This window comes from Amblyomma mixtum, chromosome 2, assembly GCF_055824585.1.
Source record: "Amblyomma mixtum isolate Tamu chromosome 2, ASM5582458v1, whole genome shotgun sequence".
NCBI classification, from domain to species: Eukaryota; Metazoa; Arthropoda; class Arachnida; order Ixodida; family Ixodidae; genus Amblyomma; species Amblyomma mixtum.
In genome coordinates, this window is record NC_143013.1 from 242992989 (window position 1) to 243017570 (window position 24582).

The window sequence follows — 24582 nt, forward strand, 5'->3', positions numbered from 1 at the left end:
TGGCTCACCTTTGAAACAGGACTGCATGCAGCATGACCAGTAATTTAAAAATATGAGAATATACCAGTGTTGCTCGCGACATGGTGTGCTGTCTGTTCAATGACGTAATAAAGGCCCTTTAACAGGAAAAGCGGTTTTGCATTAATTCATTTATTCTCGAGGAGAGCAAACTTCATTTGAGACTTTCTCAGCAGTCACCTTTTCATACAGCGCCGGTACTGCTCTTGACGGTTAGTCTAACAGTCTAGAGTAGCTACTTATTTCTTTGATAATTCCCCGAGAAATCTATCCGTATCCATCTTAGTGTGAAAGTAGCTTTGCAACATTATCAGTCCAGCGACTGAAAAGGGCTTAAGTAGTCAGTGTGCCCTCGTTATGACATTTCTTAATGCTCCTTGCACTTAAGCCACTGTAGTTAGCTGGCTATCACTGCACTTTTGTTCAAGTCTCAGGATTTGGTGAAATAATTTACTTGGGTACAAATTTCATCTGGGAACATATTAACCTGAACAGGCCCTTCTGACTGGTTGGTTTACACCGTATGAATTGGGAATGCATGGATTTCCTGGCTAGAAACTAGTTCCGCCAGCATTACTCGTACTGCTTTCCACCGAAACTTTTACTGCAACCTGCAGGTAGCGGATGTAAATCTTGCTGCGCAGCACAGTAGTACAAGTCCACGTACATTTAGGTGGAGGCAAAATGCAAAAAGGCGTGAACTCTCTACACAGCTCTGGTGGCTCAAAAACTGTCATTCAGCAGTATGCTAGCTGTAGCTTTGAGAAGCAAAATCATGAACAGCTTTTATTTGCCAGGTTCTTGACCAATTTGTGCAAACAGAAATGCTGCCACACAGTTTTCATAGTAAGTACGGGACAATAATTCTGTTCCTTGATGCTCATTCATCAAGGCAATCTCATATTGCACGTTTCCATCCAGCCTTTTAGTTTCTCTGTACGCGAGATGCCTGCCATGGTAAAACACCTGAAGGTGGAGAGATTTTTGTTGTTACATTATGTGCAGCTTCAAAGAATAATATAATTAAAAAATTCGTTACAGCAAATACTAGATTCCACAAAACGTTCTAAAGCCGAATACGTTGCAACATTGAAAGCGAACATAATGACCTCGATGTTGTGTCATCATTTTCAGTAAAATCTTGCATAACTATGGCACGTAGTATATAGTGTGCATTTCAAGCTGTCAATGTTGCCCACACCCAGTTCTCCTGCAGGCGTTTCCGGAGCCGCAAAGTTGCAAAGGTAGACTGGAGAATTTTATTGCGTGAGCAATACTGCGCCAGGTTTCGAGCTCTGCCGTTGCCATAGCAACCATTTCAGCTGCACACCACCAGGCAGCAGGACCGTCGCTGCGCCGCCGGCGGGACGGAAACGGGGAATAAATACGCGTGTTCACCTCTGGCAAAAGTTGCTGCTTGCTTACGCAACTTGCCTGGTATAACCAGAGCTAAACCTTAGCTATTTCTTTTTCTTTATAATTGCGTTTCCATGAATCACTAGATTTGAACTACCTTAAAAATCAGGAGTCATCCAAACTGGCTTAATGCCTTTTTCCATGCAGCCTTCCCAGAGCAAGACTTCTTGATGCTTTGTGTAAACCACACACAAGTTTGGCAGTAATCCCTTGAATGTACGTAAAAATTTGGCAGCAAGTTTAGCAGTCCCCCCCTACACTGTCACCAAATGTTTGTTCAAGGCACCTCATGGCATGATTTCATGTCTGTTGAGTGTTCAGTGGATGTCGTGGTGCAGCTCACAGTAAAGACACGCACACAATTCGTAAACAAACCAAAACAAAACTCTATTCATAGTTTCCACCAATGAGCACTGTGAATCTGTATTTAAGAACATTCACAACGGAGGACAAAAAGAGAAGAAAAAAAACACGACGGGACGAGTACGCACACACACACACGCACACACCATGTTTTTAAAAAGACCTACAAGAGACTCGTGAGGAAGATGGAAATTTTCTTCCCTGGAAGGCACAACACCAAACTCCACCCAATTCAGAAAGTGCTGACTAATACACATCTGGAGAGCATTCCACCTAAGCAGTGTGCAAACAGTAGTAATTGTAGTAGTAGTAGTTGTGGTGGTGATGAACAGCAGTTAGTAGTCGTGTACAAAAATGCACCCACAAGGAGGAAAAAAAAAAACACCAAAGAGCACGCACACACATAAGCTACAGGGTGACATACAAAGGCCCTGCTGTTGACAAGCAATACCCAAAAAGTCCGCATGCTGCTTGTGCGAAGGTTGTATATGCAAGCGTCATGTTTTTCCACTAAGGGTCTTGGGCAAGCATTGAACAAATGTTGCTTTAGTTGACAAATGCAGCATCCTGCCCTCTTTTTTTCTGCCAGTTAAAAAGGAGGTCCTATTTTGACTGTTCATGTAAAACCATCGCAAGACTTGGTTAAGCCTCGACTAAGTGCGAGAGGAGGCACCTTAGCATCATATCATACAGCCTTTGTAGAAAGCGCACAGGCCACTGCAATGCAATTTAGCTCCAGCAACACTATACTCGGTTTCATAGATAGCAGGCAACGCTGTCAAAGCTAACGCACCTGTTCGCGCAGGCTAAGTCCGCACGCAAAAAGTAGTCCGCCATTTCGTAGCGGCAAATCTTAAGTGCCGTGACTGGCACCTCCCGGACTTCGTTTTACTTTTTGCAGCATTTTCGTCCTGAGACTCGTCAAGATTTCGACAAGCAAAAAGTACATGTGGCAGTATGATACGAGGTTGGTAGGGCGAATCGCTTCTACTAAATCCGTGCCCAAAAAATAGTTCACACTACGTGAAAATTATGGCCAGAGAGCCCAAACACTCGAGCGCCTCACAGCTTCGACCGTCATTTTCAATGCTATCGGTTTTATACTGCTCTTTGTATTCGTCCAAACAATGACCGGAGTTTCGAGAAGAACGAATGATATGTGGCGGAGTAATATAGTTTCGCGGACGCACTACTTCAGCAACCTCTGCAGCGTTGCGTGCTATGTATGAAACTCGAGTATAATGGCACTCAAAAGATTTACAGCCCAAGTCATTCTCCGCAACCACCTTAACACCCAGATTGCTACAAGCCCACACCACCACCAAAAAAGCTTAGAGGAAAAACTCTTCACGCAGGCAGTGGCCTGTACACTTCAACAAGCAATGCACGCTACTACTTAACCCCCTCTCGACAGCATGGTAGTAGCTGCAACGCAATGCGGTTCCCAGTCTAGTGGACAGTCAACCCCGCAACAAACTGCCTGCTCCATATGGTTAATTCTGCGCCCGTTACAGCTCCACCCAACCTGTCCTATAAGAAAGCTGCACGTAGGATCAGAGGACGCCTAGCCAAGGGCAGCGAGCATCAATTTTTAATGTCGGCCCCTATCGTGGCAATAATGGACCTCTTTCCACCCCAGAGGACTTCTACGTTGACAAATGCATGGCAAGCTTCTTTAAGAGATGTGCTAAACCAGTGGCAAGTAGGGAACGGAAACAGCTCCGACCTGTTTAGCGCTACACAGCAAGCAGGCGGGCCAGTTCGAAAGCATGCACGGTAAACAATGCCGCTGCTACTACATAGTACCACACTTTGTCACAGCCTCAACTTTGAATGTTTCTTGCACCATTTTCACAGCTGCAAGCCCACTAGAATAGTACAATGTGAAAAAACACGTCTCCACTGACTACATCTTGTCACACAGATTCTTATCTACAGAGGGGGGAAGAAAGGCTTGCTGAACAGAGCAGTACGGTGAAGCATTATAACATCACGTTGCCACTCGATGTGGCAGACTCACTTACAGACCTTGAGAGAGAGAGTGTGTGTGGCAAACAGCAAAGTGGACCTGCTTTCATCACATTACAATACGACAGAAGGGAAATATGTAAACAGTGGTAAAATAGTGGTTGGAATAGCAGTACAGCTGTGGCGTGAAGAGTAGAAGGTACAGAGTTGTATGTAATGAAGAAAAAAAAGCCTATTGCCTTGATACAAGTTAATCCAATGAAATGGGGTGGAGGGAGGCTGAGGGCCAGATGGTGTCCAGCGGGAAACTCGAAAGCAAAGCTACCGATGAACACCTTTGAATGTCACGAGCTCTATGGGGTAACTAAAGAAGGAGGCCAGGATTGTCGTACCCGAGGATAAGACCGCACCACTAAACACCTGCGTGCTCTAAACACTCTCGGCAGTGGAGGTTCGCCTAAACACAGGAGACGCACACATCTCCTTGAGAAGTGCAGTAGACAAGAATTCGTCATGAACAGTGCATTGCACCCGCACCAACAGACACTCGCAACTAAAACCACGATGGCACAACTGGCCCCATGTTTCTCGCAACGCAGAACACTGATGTGCTTTGTCGGCAACACGGAAGGTGTCTACAGCTTCCTGTGCTTTGTCAGCTGGAATAATACGCACACTGTGCACGATGCAAAGAGTGAAAAACCGGAACCTGTGTACCAGTGCACTGTTTTTTTTTTTTTTTCCTGCATTTGTTCCTAGCTGCTTTCCCAAAATCACCCTCAATGCATGGGACAACATCACCAATAATAAAACTAATAATTCAAAAAAGTAATACATGTGACGCCACTTCTGTCTTGATACGGTAAAACATTGTTAATTCAGGTTTCAAGGAACCAGGATTGCTTTAGTTTGGTTTATTGGGGTTTAACGTCCCAAAGCGACTCAGGCTATGAGGGCTCCAGAAATTTCGACCACCTGTGGTTCTTTAACGTGCACTGACATCGCACAGTACATGGGCCTCTAGAATTTCGCCCCCATCGAAATAAGACCGCAACGGCCGGGATCAAACCAGCCAGGAGAAATGTCCGAATTATCCAAAGGTACGAATTAACAAATATCCTCTAAAAAACTCCCAGGAATGGTTTGAATCATAGTTTACTTATTTGGTGAAAGCCTGGGCAGTTGTCTGCTTTCTCTCTCACAAGTGCACACCGTCAAGAATGCCAACACAGAACAGCTCCAAAATGCCAAAGGCTCCCTAGCTCTTCCATGGTGCGACACTAGCAGTGGAGCCTCCCCGACACGTGGCGGTGTCACGTGTGAAAAGCCTCCACCGCACACGATGCAATGAGCACGCAGTTTCGCTCCACGGGAAGAACAGAAAAACCGCGTGGGGATGGAAACGAGAAAAATTCTCGTCGATATAGGAGTTGCTGGAACAGAGATGCGCGGGCGCCTCTCCTACACGACATTTGACCCAATGCAGGACGTGCACAGTGTGCTGTTCATACCACAACATGACCTCTGGTCCAAACAGAGTCCGAATTTATCGGTGTAAGCCCGAATTAACGAGCGTCCGGTGCCACAGACTGATTGGGAGGTCTTGGCATCCCAAATTAACAGGGGATCGAATTAACGAGGTTTCACCGTAGCAGTGAAATCCAGAAATGGGTGTCACTTCATAATGTACATCTGCTGAACACAAAACATGGCGACTCGAGGAACAACTGCGACCACACCTCATGTTGAACACTTGCAACAAACCAAGTAGCAGATAGGAGCGTAGACATACAAGTTTAAGCTTTGTTGTTCTTTCCTCACCTCTACATCACAAACATGGCAGGTTGTTGAATAGTAAGTTATGCACTGTCTTAATTTCAAATACAAAGCTAGCACAGTGACAATTCCTTCTCAAAGAGTCGGTTAGCACCTAAAGCTTTTTTTTTTTTCATCATTATTAAATGTCACAAAACCTAGGCTGGTTTCAGCACCATTTACTGGACCCAATTTCGCACCTACAAAGCTCACAACTGCAAGTTGGCATTAGAATAAAATACAAGCTTCATTACATAGTGCTCAAGCCCTACAATTGGCAGTCAATCTGCGTACATTGAGAATTCTTTGTGCTGCTGTCAATCTGGTAAGATATCTTCTCCATTACCTGCTATCAATCGAGCAGCGCTGCCAACAGCCAAGAATTCAGACTAAACATGCAGACTAAACCCGATGCTGGCATCAATATTGGCATGCTACTCGGTAAGCAACTATCTTTTGCGGCTTTCCTCTCACTAAAACAGTAAAGCCTCACTAATTAATTGACGTCCCAAAAGCTGCATACCAACAGGACAAACTGACGGCAGAACAAAAGCTCAACAGCATTTTCCTGTCAGTGCTTCATGCAGGAAAGCCTACCTGGTTGCATGCATACATGAGACACACAAGAAAAAAACAGCAGAGGTCAGTGGGAGACGCGCAGTCCTTACGACTAGTTTCTCGCATCGTGTTAGGAGTTGCTTCCAAAGTCAAGGCTATGGTACGGAGAAAAATTAATAATAAAAGGTCCCCGAGGAACACAAAAAACACAAATAAGTTATACTATGGTACATGGCAGGAAATTGACCCACACATCTGTCTGCGCAAGGCAACTAAAACACGTGGAGGTCCAGAGATCTGGCTGCAATATGTTGGCGCTGCCATAAGTGTTAGTGAAGTAAAAAACAATACCTTGAAAAGCACTTGTTCTTTGGCACGTCAATAGCTAAAAAGTTGGTGTATGTTGTGTTAGTGCCAGAGGAGACAGAGAGAAGAGAAAAAAAAAAAAAGCCACTGACTGACAACAAACAGTGCTTATGAATGGCTACAAACATCAAACTGGACACTGCCACTACAGATGCCTAACGTGTGAGCACCAAAGTGCTTCGTGCATCGCTTCACCTCCACTAGGCTAGTATCAAAACAGTGATTTCAGAAGCCCTTAGTTCAGTGCAGTCCACTTTCACAGGTATGTACACGGGCCACATTAAGCGTGATCAAAGTTTCTTCCAGTGGATTGTTCACGAAAAGATAGTGATGGTACGGTTAAAAAAAAAACGGAGTAGTGCACAGCAAAAAACAATAAGCCACTCTCTCAGCCTACAGGCACGCAGTCACTGCGGTGATCTAATGCTGAACGAAAAACAAATTTCGGCTGACAAAGTACGGGCTTCAAGGAATTTTGACAGGGTTTACAGAGTCGATAAGACCACGCGGAAGAACATCGCACTCTACGAGTCTGCTAGAGTGGCCGAGAGAAGTGGCGGTAAAGAACGGAATGAGAAAAAGTGGGAGGGACGGGAGCCAATCCAAAGGGAGAACTGTCCTGCAGTGAACGATAAAGAATGCGACCGTGCCAGTAGTAGTTGTATTAGCAACCTCACTATGTACAATGCTGCATACAATTGTCTTATGAGTGTACAAAAACGTTTCTATGGGAGGGGGACACTTACATATGGTACGTGAAATATAATGGCATGAATGTACATGTCTTCAAGCACACCAAGAGACAACCTAGACTTAGTGAACTGGGTGATATAGAGCACACTAAGGGGGGGGAGGGGGGAAGAAACACTATGGTATAATGTCACTACATCAAAAAGAAGATGCACATTTATATATATATGAAAAACAAAAAAGAAAAGCAAAGAAAAGTGCAATATATTGAGATCATACTAAAAGGATTATGTGCCATCACATGAACAACAACAACAAAAGGAGCTGGAGGGTGTTAACAGTGACAACTGCTGCAATCATGTGAACATTAGCACCTACACCTATAATGCAGGGTATTTTGTGAACTGATACTTCGAGACACTCATGACGGCAACACCCGGAGGCTAGAAGTTAAAAACGAAGAGAAGCAGGCATCGATGTGGAGTGCCTGAGAAGCCACGAAACTCCAGCAAAAGTGACTGCCCGAAGCACCATGTGCAATCAACAACACAGTGAAACAGTTTAATGAAACAGATGGGGCGAGAAAGTTCGGATAAATCTAAAATAAAAAGACAAAAATTTAAAACCTTTTTGAACATAAGAATGCGGTGACAAGCATACACATGGCAACGTGTGCGCACATTTTTGTGCAAGCAAATGACCCAAGCAGTGTGCGGTCTCTGCACAAATTCAATGAACCATTAAAGCGAAAAAAAACCAGACCAAAGAATATTTCACACACTGATCTTGTTCAAAACACCGAACAACTTTTATTTTTTTTTCTTTCTTAAACTTCAGCACAGCTTTTTCTGCACACACAGTTGTCTTCCCCCTTTCTGTACTTTTTTTTCTCTAGCTATCTATGAGGAGTAAAAAATAATGTACAAGTGATGAGTGAGCATGAATGGTAATGATGTATGTACATGCTTTGGTCCGAAGAGATGTGTTTTTCCCACGAACACAGGCCACCCTTTTTACATGCAAAATGCTCAGAGGGAGATGGGGTGAGGGAACCGGACAAAGCCAATGTGCTTGAACCTGCGGGAGGAAGGACACACACAGATGGTTTTTCATGGAAATGGAGGTAGTGCTAAGAACTCTAATCAATTCAGATGTCTCGTGCCAATGATAAGACATCACTTCCTATTGTGCCTTGAGTGCAGCACACTGTTGATCTCAGCAAAGAAAAAAAAAATGGCTGCCTCAGCTAAGCAGAGTGAAGTGCTGTGACTGTTGTGCAGGCCACCAACATCTTCTGGCCCACAGTTGGGGCTCAGTCATTTCAGAGAGGACAAGAATGTGACCACTTTGTCTTGGCTTCCAATGACGGATAAGTGCAACAAGCTTTCCGCAATACTTGGCTGGCAGTCAGCAGTTTCAGCAAGAACTAAGCTCGGGAGCATTCTTTGACCACAAAGGTAAGTGTGAACTGCCGTCCCTCGTGCTGTAAAATATGAACACTGCTCATTCAGGCTAGCCCATGCCCCATTGAGAGGCTTCAGTATAAACCGCCATTCGTAAAACTTCCCGACGCGCACGCGGAATCAGCAGTCACAAGCAATCAAGCACTGCTTAGCCCAGAAAAGAAAAACAGCTTGACCATCTGTAACACAGTGCCAGTGGTCCAGCCGGCAAGCACTCATCATAATCACAAATGGTTCGATAGAGTTGGGCCTTACAAGGGGGGAGTGAAAGCGTGCAAAGAACACACACACAACAGGAGGGAAATGACACGTCAGTTATCACAGTAAGACATTACAACAGCTCTTCTTCCCAGACCCTACTTTTTTGTTGTTTCTTTAGACCCCTGTGGCAAGTTCTGCATCACACAAATACACAAACGTGTGCAAACACACTCATGCACACACACACATACATGCACACACACACGTACTTGACCCGTGAATGCCTTATGCACACAGGGGTGTGTGAAAAGGGTGTGCTGATCCTCTGCGGGCAGCAGAAGAAAGAGGAAGCGACTGGGGAAGAAAAGGGCGCAAGGAAGAAGCAAACAAAGTGCAGAGAGAGTGTGTACTGGCATGCTTTACTAGTCTCTAAGGGGCCCCTGATTAGGCTTGAAGCGCCAAGGAAGAAAGTCTGCCATCAGGCTCTGCAGGCAAACAGGACACAAGGGGGCCAGGTGTCGCGCAGAGCCGCAAAATTTCATCCCCTAGCCACCCGCACATGCGATATTTTCCAACTGGGTGAGACGTCCCATTGGTCTACTGCTGCTCTTCCAGGAATGCCTTCATCACCTTGAATGTCCCAACGCATTCGACACGCTAAGCAGCCTGAACAAAGACCTCATAAAGAGCGCAAACAGGATAAAATCACTGATCCTGCGCTGCTTAAGTGAAGTAGCTGGACAAAAAGCAAAGAGAAAAGAAAAGTGGCACGATACGGAGAGATACAAGACAGAAGGCCCACAGCGGAGGAGGACTTGCGGAATGCTCCTCCTCCTCATTACAGCAAGTGAAAAAGGGGGGGGGGCTCTATCTGCAGTTCTGACAGCGGCTCTCTCCCACATGGTATATAATAGGGCGAGCCCCGTTTTGTACCTTTCTCGGAGCTGATCGCATCCACGGAGCAGCCCCTAGTTTCCTCCTGGCCGGGCGCTGGCCACGAGCTGCTACGACTGATCACCCACCAGACAACAGTCCCTCGCATCTCAACCCCTAGCCTCCCCGTCAACACTGACCCCGTGCACGCGCGTCACTCAGTGACCGACACTCGGCTCGTCAAGAGCAGCTCGTGCGACTGTCGACAGGATGGGCTAGCAGCGCCACTGGGGCACCCGAGGGAGCAGTGCCGCCGTCGACGGGTGGCGGTGGTGGTGACTGCAGTGGTGGATGCGGTGAAGTGGCGGCAACAGCCCTTGGGCCCCCTGGGCTGCTGGCAACAGGGGTCAGGGGTGGTGCAGGGGAGGGCGCCCGTGTCACTCCCACTGGTGCGGTGACGGAGGCAGCTCCGAAGGATGCGCCACCGTGGAACTGCAGGTATGACATGACATGACCTGGTTTGAGCACAACTGCAGCCAAGCTTATCTGGGCCACGCACACAACAAAGCATGCCCCCTCTACAGGCCTGCCTGGGACGCATAGCACAAGCTCACGACAAGGCTCCTGGACAATCTCATTTCACAACAGAAAGAGCCCACAAGGGAAGTGAATGAATTTTATTACGGCCCCATTTGCAACAGATGGTGGCAGTGTGTGAGCAGGCAGCTCGTTGCAGCTAGTCACAAGCAGTTGAAAAGAAAAGTGGCTACTTTTTTTTTTCTTTCTCCTCTGTACAGTAACTGCACGAGCACAAAAGGAGTCAACCTATTCAAGTGCATCCAAACATGCACCATATGCCTATGCAACTATGCATTGTGGACTGTGTAGAAACCACACGGACATATGAAAAATACGCTGTACAAGCTGCTTTTTTGCTGCGCACTACTGCAAGACACAGACCCTGCTCACTGCACTGATCTTGACACACATCTGCACGTCTTGTAGTCTTAGGCCTTGCTCGCAAAGCCACCCTTCTCCCACATCCTGTCACCCTCAAGGCAGGCTTTCCCATCGGACACCAAGGTTTTCAAACTGGTTTCTCTCACTGGTGACAAAAGTAACTGCTGGAAGTTTTTTTGCCCTGGTGTAACGAGGGAGCTCTGCCCAAGCACACAATGAACAAACAACACCCTGAGAAGACTTCTCCAGAGAATAGGGTTTATGGGTTTAACGGGGTTTAACGCCCCAAAGCGACTAAGGCAGTTCTGAACCAGTGAGAGCCCAGCTATGAATGAGACAGCCAGCACTATGAAAAGGTGCAGTACCAAGCGGTGCTACCACTGGTGCCTAATCAAACTCTTGCACCATCCCGCCTTCTCTCTTGCTGCAGCAATGCGATGGGAAGAAATGCAGCTTCGTGAGCAAGGCCTTCACAAGTGCTAAGGAATTTCGATATACTTCCCTCACCTCTCGCGTGTACTGCCAGTTGTGGGAATCTGGCTTTCCGCCGTCGCCTTTGCGCGGCTGTGCCGGCCTACCGCGTCGTTTCTCCTCTTTCCCTTGCTCCCGCCTCAGGCGGTGGAGAGGCGGCTGGGTGACTAATCACTGTCATTTAGCCACAGCAGTGGTGGAACTGGCAACTGGCTTCTTGTAGCAGCTTTTGTAGCAGAAGAAATCGCAGTTTGTAGCAGCAATTTTAAGTTTTGTAGCAGAAAAAATGGCATTTTGTAGCAGTATTCGAGCTTTTGTAGCACAAAAAAAAAAGCTTCGTACCAAAATTTCATGCCACAAAACAGTTATTTTAAATAAAGAAGCTTTGTTGTATTTCTGGAACAAGCATTTGCTCAGACGTTTTTAGCAACCACAGCCATGCAAGAGCAAGCTTCAATCCCAAATGCAGTTTAAAGTGCTTGCTTCCTTAAAAAGAGCCGAAAATAAGCAAAACAGGAGGTTCTCCTAAAAACACAGCCGTTTTTATTCAGAAGAGCGACATAACGAGATGCTCAACAAAACTAAAAAATGATACCGTTCTTAAAACAAACTTTCAGGTACTATTTCTTCCCTTTTCTTGATGACTCCAGCTTAGACAGTGCCGCTGCGAGCTTTTCCTGTCCTTTCTTCAGAAGGGCTTGTCCACTCTCAACGTCTGCAAAATTTTTAGACTTGACACCTTTTGTGAAAAGCAGCTCAGCATTGGTGATCATATTCCTGGCCAGTCTGATCTCTTCTTGTACCTTCTCTTCATTCTGACCTCTTTTCTGGGTGTCCTTGTCCTGTACATCACAGTCTTGTTTCGCTTGTTTTGCACGGGTCTCTTCTGCTGCATCCGCCTCCAACCGTTGCAGCTGACGCTTCCGCGATCCTTTCACCGCTCTGATTAATCCTTGTGTCATAGGAATGGCAGTTGGATTTCGGCCGAAGCGCTGGGAATATGTCATGACAGACCGAAGCCCATTTACACTTTCTATTGAAAGGGACGATCGGTCTCTCAGCACTCGCCGATTTTCACTGAAGCCCCTCTCCAAATCAGCATTGCCGTGCGAGAGGCACAGAAGAGCTTTTACGAGTGTCGCCAACAAGGGATATTTTGGAGCCCCATCTTCGTGCTTGAGGTCGAAAATTTTTTGCCAGAAGTCATCAAGTCGTTCAGACTGTGTCTGGCTAATATCTTCTGTGGCACAGAGACTAAACTCATCCATCAGGGCGGAAACTTCGTGTGCTGCGATGACCTGTGGCAGTTCCTTGGCCAAGCTCCTCAGGTACATAGTAGACATTTCTTCTTTGATGTGGCTTGGATGTATGCATATGAGGTTCCTTAAGACAACATTTTCCAACGGCAGCCTTGAAAGAAGGTAGCCAGCTGTCTTTATATAAAAACTCCTCGTAGCAATTCGGAACTGCCGCTTTTCATCTGGAGTCCAGTCAGTAATGGCAGCTTCAGTGTCTGCACCAATTTCTATCTTTTCCCTCCAGTTTGCTGAATTCTGAACATCAACCGTCTTCAACTGTGCACCAGACTTATCGCGGTATACTTCCGCCCGCAGAAAGCGACTAAGCACTTTCTTAACTAAGCTTTCCATTTCGGAAAAAAGAATGTGCACAAGGGGCTCTGTCCGCTGGAACAAACTCATGAATCCTGTGAAGAGGTCAACAGAGTTGCGCAAGAAAAGTGCCTTTGGAAGAAGACTCTTGTCACTAAGGGACATTCTAAGCCGTGTATAAAGTGTACCAAGGCGAGGCTTCTGGTCAGACATAACTACAGCCTTTACTGCAGGCACCTGCTGTATGAAGCGGTCTAATGCAGGTCCAAGCGTCAGCCAGCGTGAGCTTGCATGGCGAATGAAAACGCTCTCTGGTAGACCACAAACATTCTGTTGCGCTTGCAGGCATGCACTCTGAACTGCAGAATTTTTGAAGTAATGGTAGCAGTCTAACAGAACAGCCTCTACCTCGCTGCCAAAAACAGCTAATCCCTGTCCAAATGCATTATGCACCTTGTGTAATGAGCATTCACCAATATCTAAAATTGCTGTGTTCATTTGATCTTTGAGCTTTTTTTTCAGGCTCTTCATAACGTTGGGTCCGTCACTATAGAAGCACAGCAAGTTATTGTTCGGAAGATCTTGCATGGCCTCCATTACAGAAGAAAGCAAAACGTCTGAAGTTGCAGAACCCAAATAAAAAGATTTCAAGTGGTCAACAACAACTTGCTTCTGACGCTCTGAGAAGAATCTAACCAAGACGTCTAACTGTTGGCAACGCTGCTCCGGCAATGGTGTCTCATCAATCTGTATGGTGTAGAAGGTCTTTCCTTTGTTCAGCTCTTGCACTACGCTATCTTTGAAATATGGGCCTAAACCATCCGAAATAATATATGACAATTTCTTTCTTCCACAAGAAAAGTTTTTCGCAACAGCCGAGTCTGGAAACATTAGGGGGAAAACTGCAGAGGCTGTGTCTCCCCAGCTGTATGGAATGCCCGAGAGTGCTACTCCAAGGGCGAAGTAGGCATCGGCTACAGTCACGCGGTCAGCCTCAGATATTGCTGTTTTTGCAGCAAAGCAGACGTCAACTTGACTCTGAGAAGTGGTAGGTCGATGCAGCTTTCCATTTGTTCTGTGTTTTTCACAGGTCTCCAAGTGGCGCTTACTTGTAGCATGTCTCTTCACTGCAGTCACACCATGCTGCGAACAGTTTATGGTCGCACTGCAAAAAATGCAATAGGCTTGGTGTTCTTTGATTCCTCGTTTGCACCAAGTTCCAATGAGATCTCCATTGGAGTCGGTTTCTTCCAGCCACTTCGAGTTGAAAGTGCTGCTGCGGCCTATGTGAATGAAAACAAAGACATAACTCAGGAACACAGCACCTAAGAGATGATTTTAAACACAAGCACATAAGTAAGCACATGCTTATTTATGTTAGGGCCTATTCACATTTGCAAATCACACAAGTTTTGCAACCACTCTGGTCTAAAAGCAGCAGTCGCACGCCAGTCGCTCTCTGCACGATTTTTCTGGCGTGCGACTGATAGTCGCTTTCTGGTGAACCAATCAGCGATGCCCCTGCTCTAATGCACAGTTGTCCGCAGTCGCGATGTCGGCACTCGTTCCAACAGTCATTGTCTAATTGTGCGGAGGCAAAGCCACGGCATTTGGGGCAGGGAAAACGCGTGAGAGAGACTAGAAATAAAAAAAACATACATTAGTAATACTACTCATCCTGCCCTCGCAGCACTGGTAGTAGGCGGCTAGCATATGCCCGGCCACTTGCCGTGAACGAAGGCACGGGCGGATTAACCAATGCTGCCGCTACCTCTCTGCATGCGTTTGAAGTGCTTGTACGGAAGCGGTGCAAGTGAAAGCGGCCACGACATCCTCCAGTCTGCTCAGGCCGTCATAGAACGATCGTGAAAGGCGACTAATTAGGCTACTTTACAACACAAAGCGCCAGCGTGGGAGACGCTGTCGATGACGAGTCCCTCGAAAGTGCGCTCACGACGTCGTTCCCGATGGTTCTCCCTCGAAACGAGAAAGCGACCGCGCAGTCGCCTTGCAAGTGTTAATGTACCATTACACACGCGAAATCGCGTGCACGAAACAGGCAAGTCAGCCTGACAAGTACCAAGATAGTTGCAAGTTCAGGGAAATTAGGAAAACCCACGACTTTCGGATATTACATCGAAAGGCAAATGCGCGGCACGAATTCAATAGCAAATCATACGCACATGGTTTTCGAAATATGAATATTTGCACACAGCTACCTATGAGACTGGTGGAAGCTAAACATAGTAAACGGCCAGCTTCTCATAGCCTATCACCGGATCGAATCCCGGCCGAGGGGGCTGTATCCATTTAGAGTGAATGCAAAAGACGCGCCCACGTTAAACAACTCAAGGTGATTAAATTCCAATGGCACCAATAGCTTTCTTTCACTCCCTTCTCCAACAACTCTTCTACCACGCTTCTGTCATCAACACGCTAGCCACCTAGAGCGAATTAGAAGCCGGCGGTTTGCTTCAGTAGCTCCCACTGCAGTCACATTTTCTGCCCAATATAAGTTAGTCATAAGTTTTGTTACCTTTCAGCTTTGACAAAGACATCGAAGACGTGAAGTGTCCGTCCACACAAGCAGTGCGCTGACGGTGGTCCCTTTGTTCACCTTCGGTTGCTTGGAGGAAGGAAAATGTTCGGTTGCAAAGCAGCGATGGCGATGTGGCTGCCGGTAGATGCGTTGCCGGAAGTGTTGCCGGCAGACATCAGTTTTGGTTTCACGGAAATGAGTTTCGGTTTCGTTCTCGGCAGAGTTACTGGAGTTAAAGATATTTCGGCGCAGGCGTGGCGCAAAAGTAGGCAAAAAACCGATTTTGTAGCAGCATGTAGCAGGATTTCCCATTTGGCGCAGTTTGGCGCAATTGGCGCAGCAGTTCCACCACTGCCACAGCTCCGCCCCGGCTCCCCAAGGGCCTTTGCCATTGGCGCCTTTTGGCGGGAATCCGGGACCCGTTTTGGCGGCCGCGCATCCCGCGACCGTCCGAGCGGGGCCCAGAGAGAGAGATCCCTCCGAGACAGCGTAAGGTGCGTACGTTACTGTTTGTCCGTGCCGGTCTTTGCCGTTCGGACCAGTGCTTACTCGAGCTCGCCCGCACGTGTCCTCTGACCTGCAGCGGCTCGAGCCTGTCCAGCGGGGTCCAGCGACCTCTGACAGGCGTACCTTGCGTTGAATGCCCACTCTCTCTCGCAACCAGCCCAACGGTCGACACGAGAGAGAGATCACAGCACTGCCGCGGGGACATTCTCCTGCAGCGGCGTGCTAGCGGTGCGCATTACTCGAGTCGCTTCGTGCGCGCAGCGGAGCCTTGCTCCTCGCGCGCCCCCGGGACGGGGTGACGATTGAGTGTGTGTGTACTGCTGAAGGACGACGTGAATAAACGTCTCCTTTGTGAACTTGGAGGCCTATTTCTTTGCGGCGAATCGCTCTCCTTCCAGCGGAGGTTGAGTGCGCCGCCACGGTGTCCCAGTGGTGTGTGGTGACGGCTGATCGGGGCCCTTGGCTCGCGCGAAGCTCGAACCCGCGGTGGGTGGTGGCCTGTGTCCACGTAGAAACCCACAACTGGCGCCCAACGTGCTAAGTCATTGGCGCTTACGCCTTTGATGGCACATTAGCCGAGCAGGTCGCCTTGCCGATCACGCTTGCGCACCATGTCTACCACCCCCAGCGGGGCACTCGGCAGCTACATGTCGGCTCCCTATGGAGTTGTAGCGTCGTTTGATCCGCTGGCTGCTGTTCCTTCGAATAGCTAGACACCGTGGTTGGCCGCGGCCCCCATTGGGGTTTACTGCGGCACAACCCAAAATGTCGACCACGCGGCTCCCATTGGAGCTGTACCGGGAGCACCCTGCGGTGCATCCGCTGGTCACATGCCTCAGCTGTGCATGCTTTCCGCCCAGTGCGAAAGCAGTTCGTGTCACGCTGCCGCAACCGGCAGTTTCGAACAGCAGCAGCCGTGCCCCGCGAGCAGTCAATTCTGCTCTGGGAACGGCGAGGCGCTGGCCCGGTTCCCTGTGGAAACCACGCCGCTCATCGAACTAGGAGCCTTGCCTCCCTCGTTCGTGCAGCCCGCCCAAGCCTCCACTGAGGCAGGGGTGCAGTGCGCTCAGTTGGCTGATGCAGCTCCGCGAGCCTGCGGGTCGGCTGGCGCGCTGGGCTCTCCTGATACAGCATTACGACTTTTCCGTGCAGTATCGAAAGGGGAGCACAAACGTGGTAGCTGACGCGCTATCCCGTGCCCCACTCGCCAGCGGCGCCTTGACGCCTGTAGGCGGAGGGGGCGAAACAGCGGACGAGCCGCCGGGCGGCAAGGAGGGGGAGCCCGCAAACGGGTTAACCCATTCCGCTAACCAGGCAAGCAGCGCTTCGCAAAGCGGACGGAAATTTTGGCTGCAAACCTGAGTGGGGACGAGACCAGGCTCCCCTCTGGGATGACTGGAATCGTTTTCAGCCGTAAAGAGCTACTGAAAGCCCAGCAAAATGACCCGTTTTGTCGCGAGGTGAGCGACGGTCTCAGGGAGACGGAGCGCCGTGACGCTACTTGTATTGTAGCGGGCGCAGGGGGGCAGAAGCCTGCGTGTGTCGCGGCGAACCCCGGGGATTCATATTTGCTGGACAATGACGGGCTCGTGCTGAAGTACATAGCCACCGATGACGAGTCAATCGACCCGTTCTAGGTGGTTATCCCCAAAAGTATAAGAGGCGCACTTTTGCGATTCTCTAATGACGAGCCACTGGCCGGTCATCTGAGTGGCTCCAAAGTTTTTGCAAAACTGAGTCATTCGGTGACGTGGCCCGGCATGAAGCGTGACATTTTCCGCTATTGCCGTTCCTGCCATGTCTGTCAAGCGGTGAAGTCACGGGGCGGCAAGCCGCCTGGAATGATGAAACCGATTGACAGTGTGCGTCCGTGGCAGATGGCCACCTGCGATTTGATGGGGCCTTTCCCCAGGAGCAAGCAGGGGTTCATAGACCTGAAGGCCTACGCGTCACGGTCTGACGAGCTTGCGCCGGTACCCATTGGTATCAAAGGCAAGCGCAAAGGCATAACTGGTGCTGCGGAACGCAAGCGTACGGAGCACCGGTACAATCTGAGGCGACGGTCACCGGTGTGATTGATGCCGGATGGCGGACTTTTCCGCAACCGAAGGCACGCAGCCTCAGCTAGCTGGCGAGCTTTCTCGTCAGGCCCTACCCAGGCGAAGCACGGTGTGTTATTATTTTTTTTTTTTGGCAGCAGGATCAGTTCCAGCCTTGTGTGTTTATCAGTTTATTTATTTATTTGCTTGAGTCAGTTTCTAGCCACTTTCGTTTCCCCGCTTGTTCGTCTGTTTTCGTTCTAACGTACCAGACTTGTACATAGGCAAACTTCAGCCAGCTCGTGCTTGCTCTTATCTTCAAGAAGAAAACGATGGGTGTCGTTTGTACAGCGCGCCTTTTCTCATTTCCGGCCCGACTGCGGGTGGTTGGCTCGTTAAGGAGCCGTGTGTCGCGGTGCGAGTTTTATGCGGCCCATATGGAGGGGAAGTTGGCGGGGCGATGGGGGACGGAACGTGCACCCTTTGACCCTCGCCGCGGCGCCTCTGGACGCTTCTGATGAGGGGTCGTTGTCGCCGACTAGCGTCCGCGCACGTGCCGGTGTATGCGTGTTTGTGGCTGTGACTGTGTGCGCGCGTAACCATGAGCCAAGGCGACGCCTGTGAGTTGTGCCGTTGTGTCCTTCTGCGTGAGCGCGAGGATGAGAAGGACCCCTCGCTGTGGACAAGGTTACACATCTGGACGCCGCCGAACGTCCTCGCCCGTTTCAGCCGGCGTGAAAGGGGTGCACTAACTTTCTTGTGCCCGAACGTGATGTCGTGTCCAAGGGCGCGAGGTCAGTGCTCTGCCGCGGCCCCGTCGTCATCAACGCACCCTACATCAACGGAAAGAAGACCGCCATCAGTCGTCGGCCCTCCCAACCTGTTCAACTTGAAGTCTGCGAGCGGTGAGTCGCCGACAGGCCCACTGGGCCGCGCCACCAACTTTGAGGCTGGCATCCACCTGTAACATAGTTGTACAGTTTTATTCACATCTTCTTGTGTACCGTGTATATAATCTGCAAGCTGTTTTGATTTACTCAAGCGTATGCAAGTGTTGTTTGCCTTGTTTTCCCTTTGTTTTATTACGTTGTTCTGGCTGGAACTGAAGTGTAGCTAGTTTTTTTTTTTTGTGTATTCATTTCTTTATTTTGGAACTGAAGTGTAGCTTATTTTTTTTGTGTATTGATTTCTTTATTTTGGCCGCGTGCTTTGCCGATGGGTAGGAGGGCATTTAAGGAGAGGGGGATGTGGGAATCTGGCTTTCCGCCGTCGCCTTTGCGCGGCTGTGCCGGCCTACCGCGTCGTTTCTCCTCTTTCCCTTGCTCCCGCCTCAGGCGGTGGAGAGGCGGCTGGGTGACTAATCACTGTCATTTAGCCACAGCTCCGCCCCGGCTCCCCAAGGGCCTTTGCCATTGGCGCCTTTTGGCGGGAATCCGGGACCCGTTTTGGCGGCCGCGCATCCCGCGACCGTCCGAGCGGGGCCCAGAGAGAGAGATCCCTCCGAGACAGCGTAAGGTGCGTACGTTACTGTTTGTCCGTGCCGGCCTTTGCCGTTCGGACCAGTGCTTACTCGAGCTCGCCCGCACGTGTCCTCTGACCTGCAGCGGCTCGAGCCTGTCCAGCGGGGTCCAGCGACCTCTGACAGGCGTACCTTGCGTTGAATGCCCACTCTCTCTCGCAACCAGCCCAACGGTCGACACGAGAGAGAGATCACAGCACTGCCGCGGGGACATTCTTCTGCAGCGGCGTGCTAGCGGTGCGCATTACTCGAGTCGCTTCGTGCGCGCAGCGGAGCCTTGCTCCTCGCGCGCCCCCGGGACGGGGTGACGATTGAGTGTGTGTGTACTGCTGAAGGACGACGTGAATAAACGTCTCCTTTGTGAACTTGGAGGCCTATTTCTTTGCGGCGAATCACTCTCCTCCCAGCGGAGGTTGAGTGCGCCGCCACGGTGTCCCAGTGGTGTGTGGTGACGGCTGATCGGGGCCCTTGGCTCGCGCGAAGCTCGAACCCGCGGTGGGTGGTGGCCTGTGTCCACTAAGAAACCCACACAGTGAATGTTAAGATGCTCCTCAATAGCACTGCAGGTGATAAAATGTGGGCTAACCCGTCTCATTCACACAAATGCAGTAAAAGTAACACCAGATTAATGACCGGACAATTTGTACTGCAATAATCACAAGCACCAAATAAGCTGGTCTGGCCCAGCGTGAAATTATAAGGTAAATAACAGCTTCGAAACTATAAGCCCCCACCTGAAACAGATGTGAATGGCTGCTTCAAGCGTGTGAAAGTCAAACTTAAAAACAGGCTCGGGCCCAAAACCCACTCTAGAAATGGTATTTTTAAAAGCAAAGCATCTTACCTAGCAAAGCTCTTGAAAGCTGTGGAGAGAGGGTTGATACAGAGTGGAACCCGGTTGGACGTGGCACACCTCTCCAGAATGAACTTGTGGAGCTTTTCTGTAAAGAAATCCACAACAGCCAGTCCATCAGGTCATCTTGAGTACACAACTCTATGACAAGACACAAATAACACGACGAATTAGAATTTGGCGGCTCTCTCTAAAGACTACAAAAGCAAAGCCGGAGCACCCACCTTTCACCTGGTGCACCGAGAGGAGTTCCGACTCGAAGGAGTCGTCAAAAGCGTGCGGTGCGACCGGCTCGAAGTCTGCCACGTAGTGCCGTCCTGCCGGCGTGCTCTGGCAGCAGCGGCACATGCACGAGTGGTAGCGCAGGCGTCCTTCCTCCAGGTATGGGTGGGACAGGGCGTCCGCACAGCTGATGCGCTTGTCCTGAAAAACACGCACGTTTTCATTCAGCTCGGCAAAGGACCTCGCAGAAGAAAAGCACCAACAGCCTATCATCTCAAGATAAAAAGTTCTCGCTGCACGTGAAAAATGGTGCGTTAAGCAAGCTAGGTAGGTGTAGGCTCCTCCCTGCCTGCCCTCTGAAACCGACTCAATAGGACAAAGGCTCAAATAGTGCAATGAAACATACAAGTGCCAGTCATTTTGTTTTAAGTTTTGTTTTGAAAAACACTAGGGGAACAAACTCATCCTGCTAGTAAGGGACAGTTCAAAATTGTCCGGAAAAGAACATCAGCCCGCAAAGGTAAAAAAAGCAGGCTGCGAAATGCCACACAAGGCACTGTGCTGCAGTTATGGTTTGCTTGGTTTATGGGGTTAATGTCTCAAAGCAACTCAGGCTAGGACGGATGCTGCAGTGGAGGGCTCCGGAAATTTCGACCACCTGGGGTTCTTTAACGTCCATTAACATCACACAGTATACGGGCCTCTAGAATTCAGCCTCCATTGAAATTTGACCGCCGCGGCTGGGATCAAACGCGCGTCTTTCAGGTCATCAGCCGAGCACCATAACCATTGAGCAACCTCGGCGGCTCCCATATATAACCACTGAGCACGAGTTTCGTGGTCACTGGTTGGCAATGAGAGCTCAAGTGCCCCTTACAGCCACAGAGAATACCAGAACAAAACGAGGCTCTTGCTATGTTCCCAGGTCACTGCAGGCTTCCAGAGCTTCAGGAGGAGCTCGAGAGAGAGACATTACATCGTGGCTTGGCATCACGACCACACGCAAAGCGACCTTAGGCACTGTTCCGCACAAGAGAGGCATGCAAAAGGGGAGGGTGAAATGCGTACAGGGTTGAAGACGAGCATCTGGCAGAGCAGGTGGACCGCCTCGTGGGTCGCCTGAGGGGAGAGCGTGTACAGGGCGGCCAGCGAAGGGGGCTTGGATGGGCGCCGCAGCAGGTGGGCCCGGGCGCCCTCGCAGCCGTGCTTCATGTCCTCCAGCATGGGGGTGCCCAGCAGCTCGGTGATCAGCTCCAGCTGCTGGATCGGGGTCTGCGCCTGGAACAGGATGCGGCGCCCCAGCAGCTCGGCAAAGATGCACCCCACCGACCAGATGTCGACGGCCGAGCCGTAGTGGCGCGCCCCCATCAGCAGCTCGGGGGCCCGGTAGTACTGGGTCACCACCTCTTGCGTCATGTGCCGCTGCTCATCCCTCTCCTCCAGGCGGGCCAGCCCAAAGTCACAGATCTGGACAGCAGCCGCAGAAGCAAGGCGTTACTTAACAAGAAAGGCACGCGTTCCACAGCTCTGTTACCCTCAACTGTCCCGATCAAACCATGCCTGTTGTGGACACTGCAACAAAAGTGCTCTGAAGGCGCTGAGTTAGATAAGCTGTTAAAATGACATATACTACTCTTATTTTCTGACATTCTGGCTGTATGGCACACTTTCAATACAACAATGGAGCAGCTTACCTTAAGAACACAATTGCTGTTAACCAAAAGGTTGCCAGGCTTGATGTCCCTGTGAAGTATCCTCGAAGAGTGTAAATACTTTAAGCCTGTGGAGAGGGGGGCGGGGGGGGGGGGGATTGTTTCATGAGCCACTGCCCCGCAACAACACATGCAAAGGGAAAAAGTCTCATGAACAAAGCATGAGAGAACACTCACCTCTCAAGATCTGGTAGAGGAAAACTTTCAAGTGATCTGAAGTAAGCGGCTGTGGAGAAACTATGATTTTGTGCAGATCACTTTGCATCAGCTCCGTTGTGACATATCTGCAGAGTTTCAGTCAAGGAACTCCACATCAGGCAAGTGCACACTACACAAGGTCACACTAGCTACACATGCCACAAATATATTCTAAATCTTATTTAGGTTGCCTTGGTCTTGCTTACTGCTTCGTTTATTCAGCTGCTGCATTCTGCCATTATTTCTGGCTTCACTTGCTCAGATGCTGCTTTGTATGCCTCTTCATCTTTTTTTCCCATAATGTCATGTAATTAAGGTACTAGCAATTAATAAATGAATGAAACCAGAAGCCACAAAACAGCAGAACAACTCCAATGGAATGACTGCATTGCACATACTTGTGAGCATGATCAACATGCCATTATTCCCGAACAAGGCAGAGGAAAAGGGTAATTAGCAGTAGGAAGTGAGTACGCAGCCACCAGGGTTTGATCTCCCTGGCGGTGCAAGTGATGAAAACATTCACGCGAAAAAGAGGATACATTTCTTGAAAGAAGTCCAGGTGTGGAGGCTGTAGGATATCCAGTGCTGACAGAACCTGCAGGAAACAGAACACACCAAACCAAGCACACCTGATAAATTGGTACTCTTCACAGAACTCAGAAGAGCGCACTGCAGCACTAGTATACAAACATTCCAGCTCCGTGCATTAAAAAAAAAAGGAAAATGAACCAGAACTGGTTCATTCACATGCATCACTGCACTTTCTCTGAAAGACTGTCCCACGCTCTGCTGGACTTACATTTTCGTGCTTGAAGAAGCAGAGCATCTTGATTTCCCGATAAACCCTCTTGCTGGAGACCAGGTTTTGGAAAACATTGGGCATCTTTTTGAGGGCCACTCGCTTGCCATCTCGAGGGTCTGTGACCGACCTGCAAACAGCAAAAACAAAGGAAGGCAAGGCAGGTTAACCCCAATCCAATGGGCACTTGCTACATTGAGCACAGACAAGGATGTGGACACTTTCTGAAACATGGGAAAAGAAGGGGCAATATGGGCACAGCTAAAGTGCAGAAGTTAGCAGAGTTGCAGCTGTGGAAAACAAAGCAGAGTAGCTCAATAAATTTTCCAACATATAAATGTCTAGTAACCAAATGACAATTCTGGCCAGTGCTATAGAAGGCAAAGCACAACAAAGTATAAAGTTAACAAGTAAACTGCACACACATCCAAAGGCATCAAATAATTTCCCTCTTTGCACTTGTTTAGACATGACAAAGTTGAGTGAACACACACAAGACAGGATATGTTGCACTCATTCCATATCATGTCTTGCCCGAGTTCTTTTTGCACAAATTCACCATTAATGAACAACAATATCAAACAGCAGAACAAGGTGTTATACTTCGCATTAGTTAGCATGTCTCAGTAAACAAAGAATGTATGTAGCCATTTAAATTTCTCCTGGCATTTCCTGTAGTGGAGAATGTTGAATGTTCAGAGTGACCTACTAATGATATATGCGGGGTATTACTGTTGCAAACGGTTACATTTACCACCTGGCATTATTTACGACCTGTTTTTTTCTTCTCTCTCCCTCTCTCTTGTACCGTCCCCATTCGTGGCAGCAGCAGCACCGCGTCGATCGCCGGAAAGTTTTTCACCAGGAAGTGGCCACCCCCGGCAACACAGTGAGACACACACACGCGACCCACTTCCACGGCAGCCCCGCTGCTGCACTGCCAAGTATTTCGTTCGCTCGTAACCGGGCAGCACCCAGCAGTGCGCCGTCCGGGACGCCAGCAAGAGTTGGCCGGCCACAGCCCACAACAAAACGGCGTCACAGAGTCCCACGCCATCGTTCGGGGGGCAGCCAGCAGCCGCCGGTCGCATACATCAGCGAAACCCACGGTAGCAGCGCGGGCCCAAGGCATTCCCCCTGTCTAGCCTTCGGGGGGCCGGTGTGCGGTAAGCGGGCTGCCAAGACGGAAAGCGGCGCGGGCCACCACCGCAGACACGCCACGCGCACCTCCACGCAAAGTCCCCTCGGCGGGCGGGGACCGTCACAGCACGGTCGCCGCCGTGACAGGCACGCGCGTAGGCGCTCAGGGAAAAAGAGACGGACGTAGGTAGGTAGCCTCAGTATCGGCTGGCAGCACGAGAGCACGTGCTGCCTCCAGAGCGAGTGGCAGCCCCCCTCCTTAAGACGAAGCAAAGCACG

General features: G+C 49.5%; 2 protein-coding genes across 3 annotated transcripts in view; both read right to left on the reverse strand.

The window, feature by feature from the left end:
* Window positions 1-1800: 1800 nt before the first annotated feature.
* The window catches only part of nmo (serine/threonine-protein kinase nemo), an 82486-nt gene continuing 59704 nt past the window's right edge, over window positions 1801-24582 (reverse strand). The window contains exons 2-10 of one of the 2 annotated variants that reach the window (XM_089573403.1): window positions 23164-23293; window positions 22904-22959; window positions 22341-22447; window positions 22146-22231; window positions 21520-21918; window positions 20454-20652; window positions 20221-20317; window positions 18611-18818; window positions 1801-10223 (exon numbers count right to left, since the gene is read on the reverse strand). In XM_089573403.1, the coding sequence (XP_089429529.1) occupies window positions 18653-18818; window positions 20221-20317; window positions 20454-20652; window positions 21520-21918; window positions 22146-22231; window positions 22341-22447; window positions 22904-22959; window positions 23164-23293 (1240 nt within the window). In that variant the 3' untranslated portion in view covers window positions 1801-10223; window positions 18611-18652. The remainder of the gene's footprint in view (window positions 10224-18610; window positions 18819-20220; window positions 20318-20453; window positions 20653-21519; window positions 21919-22145; window positions 22232-22340; window positions 22448-22903; window positions 22960-23163; window positions 23294-24582) is intronic. The other variant, XM_089573404.1, reaches the window with a different exon arrangement.
* On the reverse strand, window positions 11683-18599 carry LOC149363255 (uncharacterized). The gene is made up of 2 exons (XM_089573402.1): window positions 15309-18599; window positions 11683-14055 (listed from the first exon to the last, which is right to left on the reverse strand). The coding sequence occupies exons 1-2, from the start codon at window positions 15328-15330 to the stop codon at window positions 11783-11785; spliced, it is 2295 nt and encodes a 764-aa protein (XP_089429528.1). The 5' UTR covers window positions 15331-18599; the 3' UTR covers window positions 11683-11782.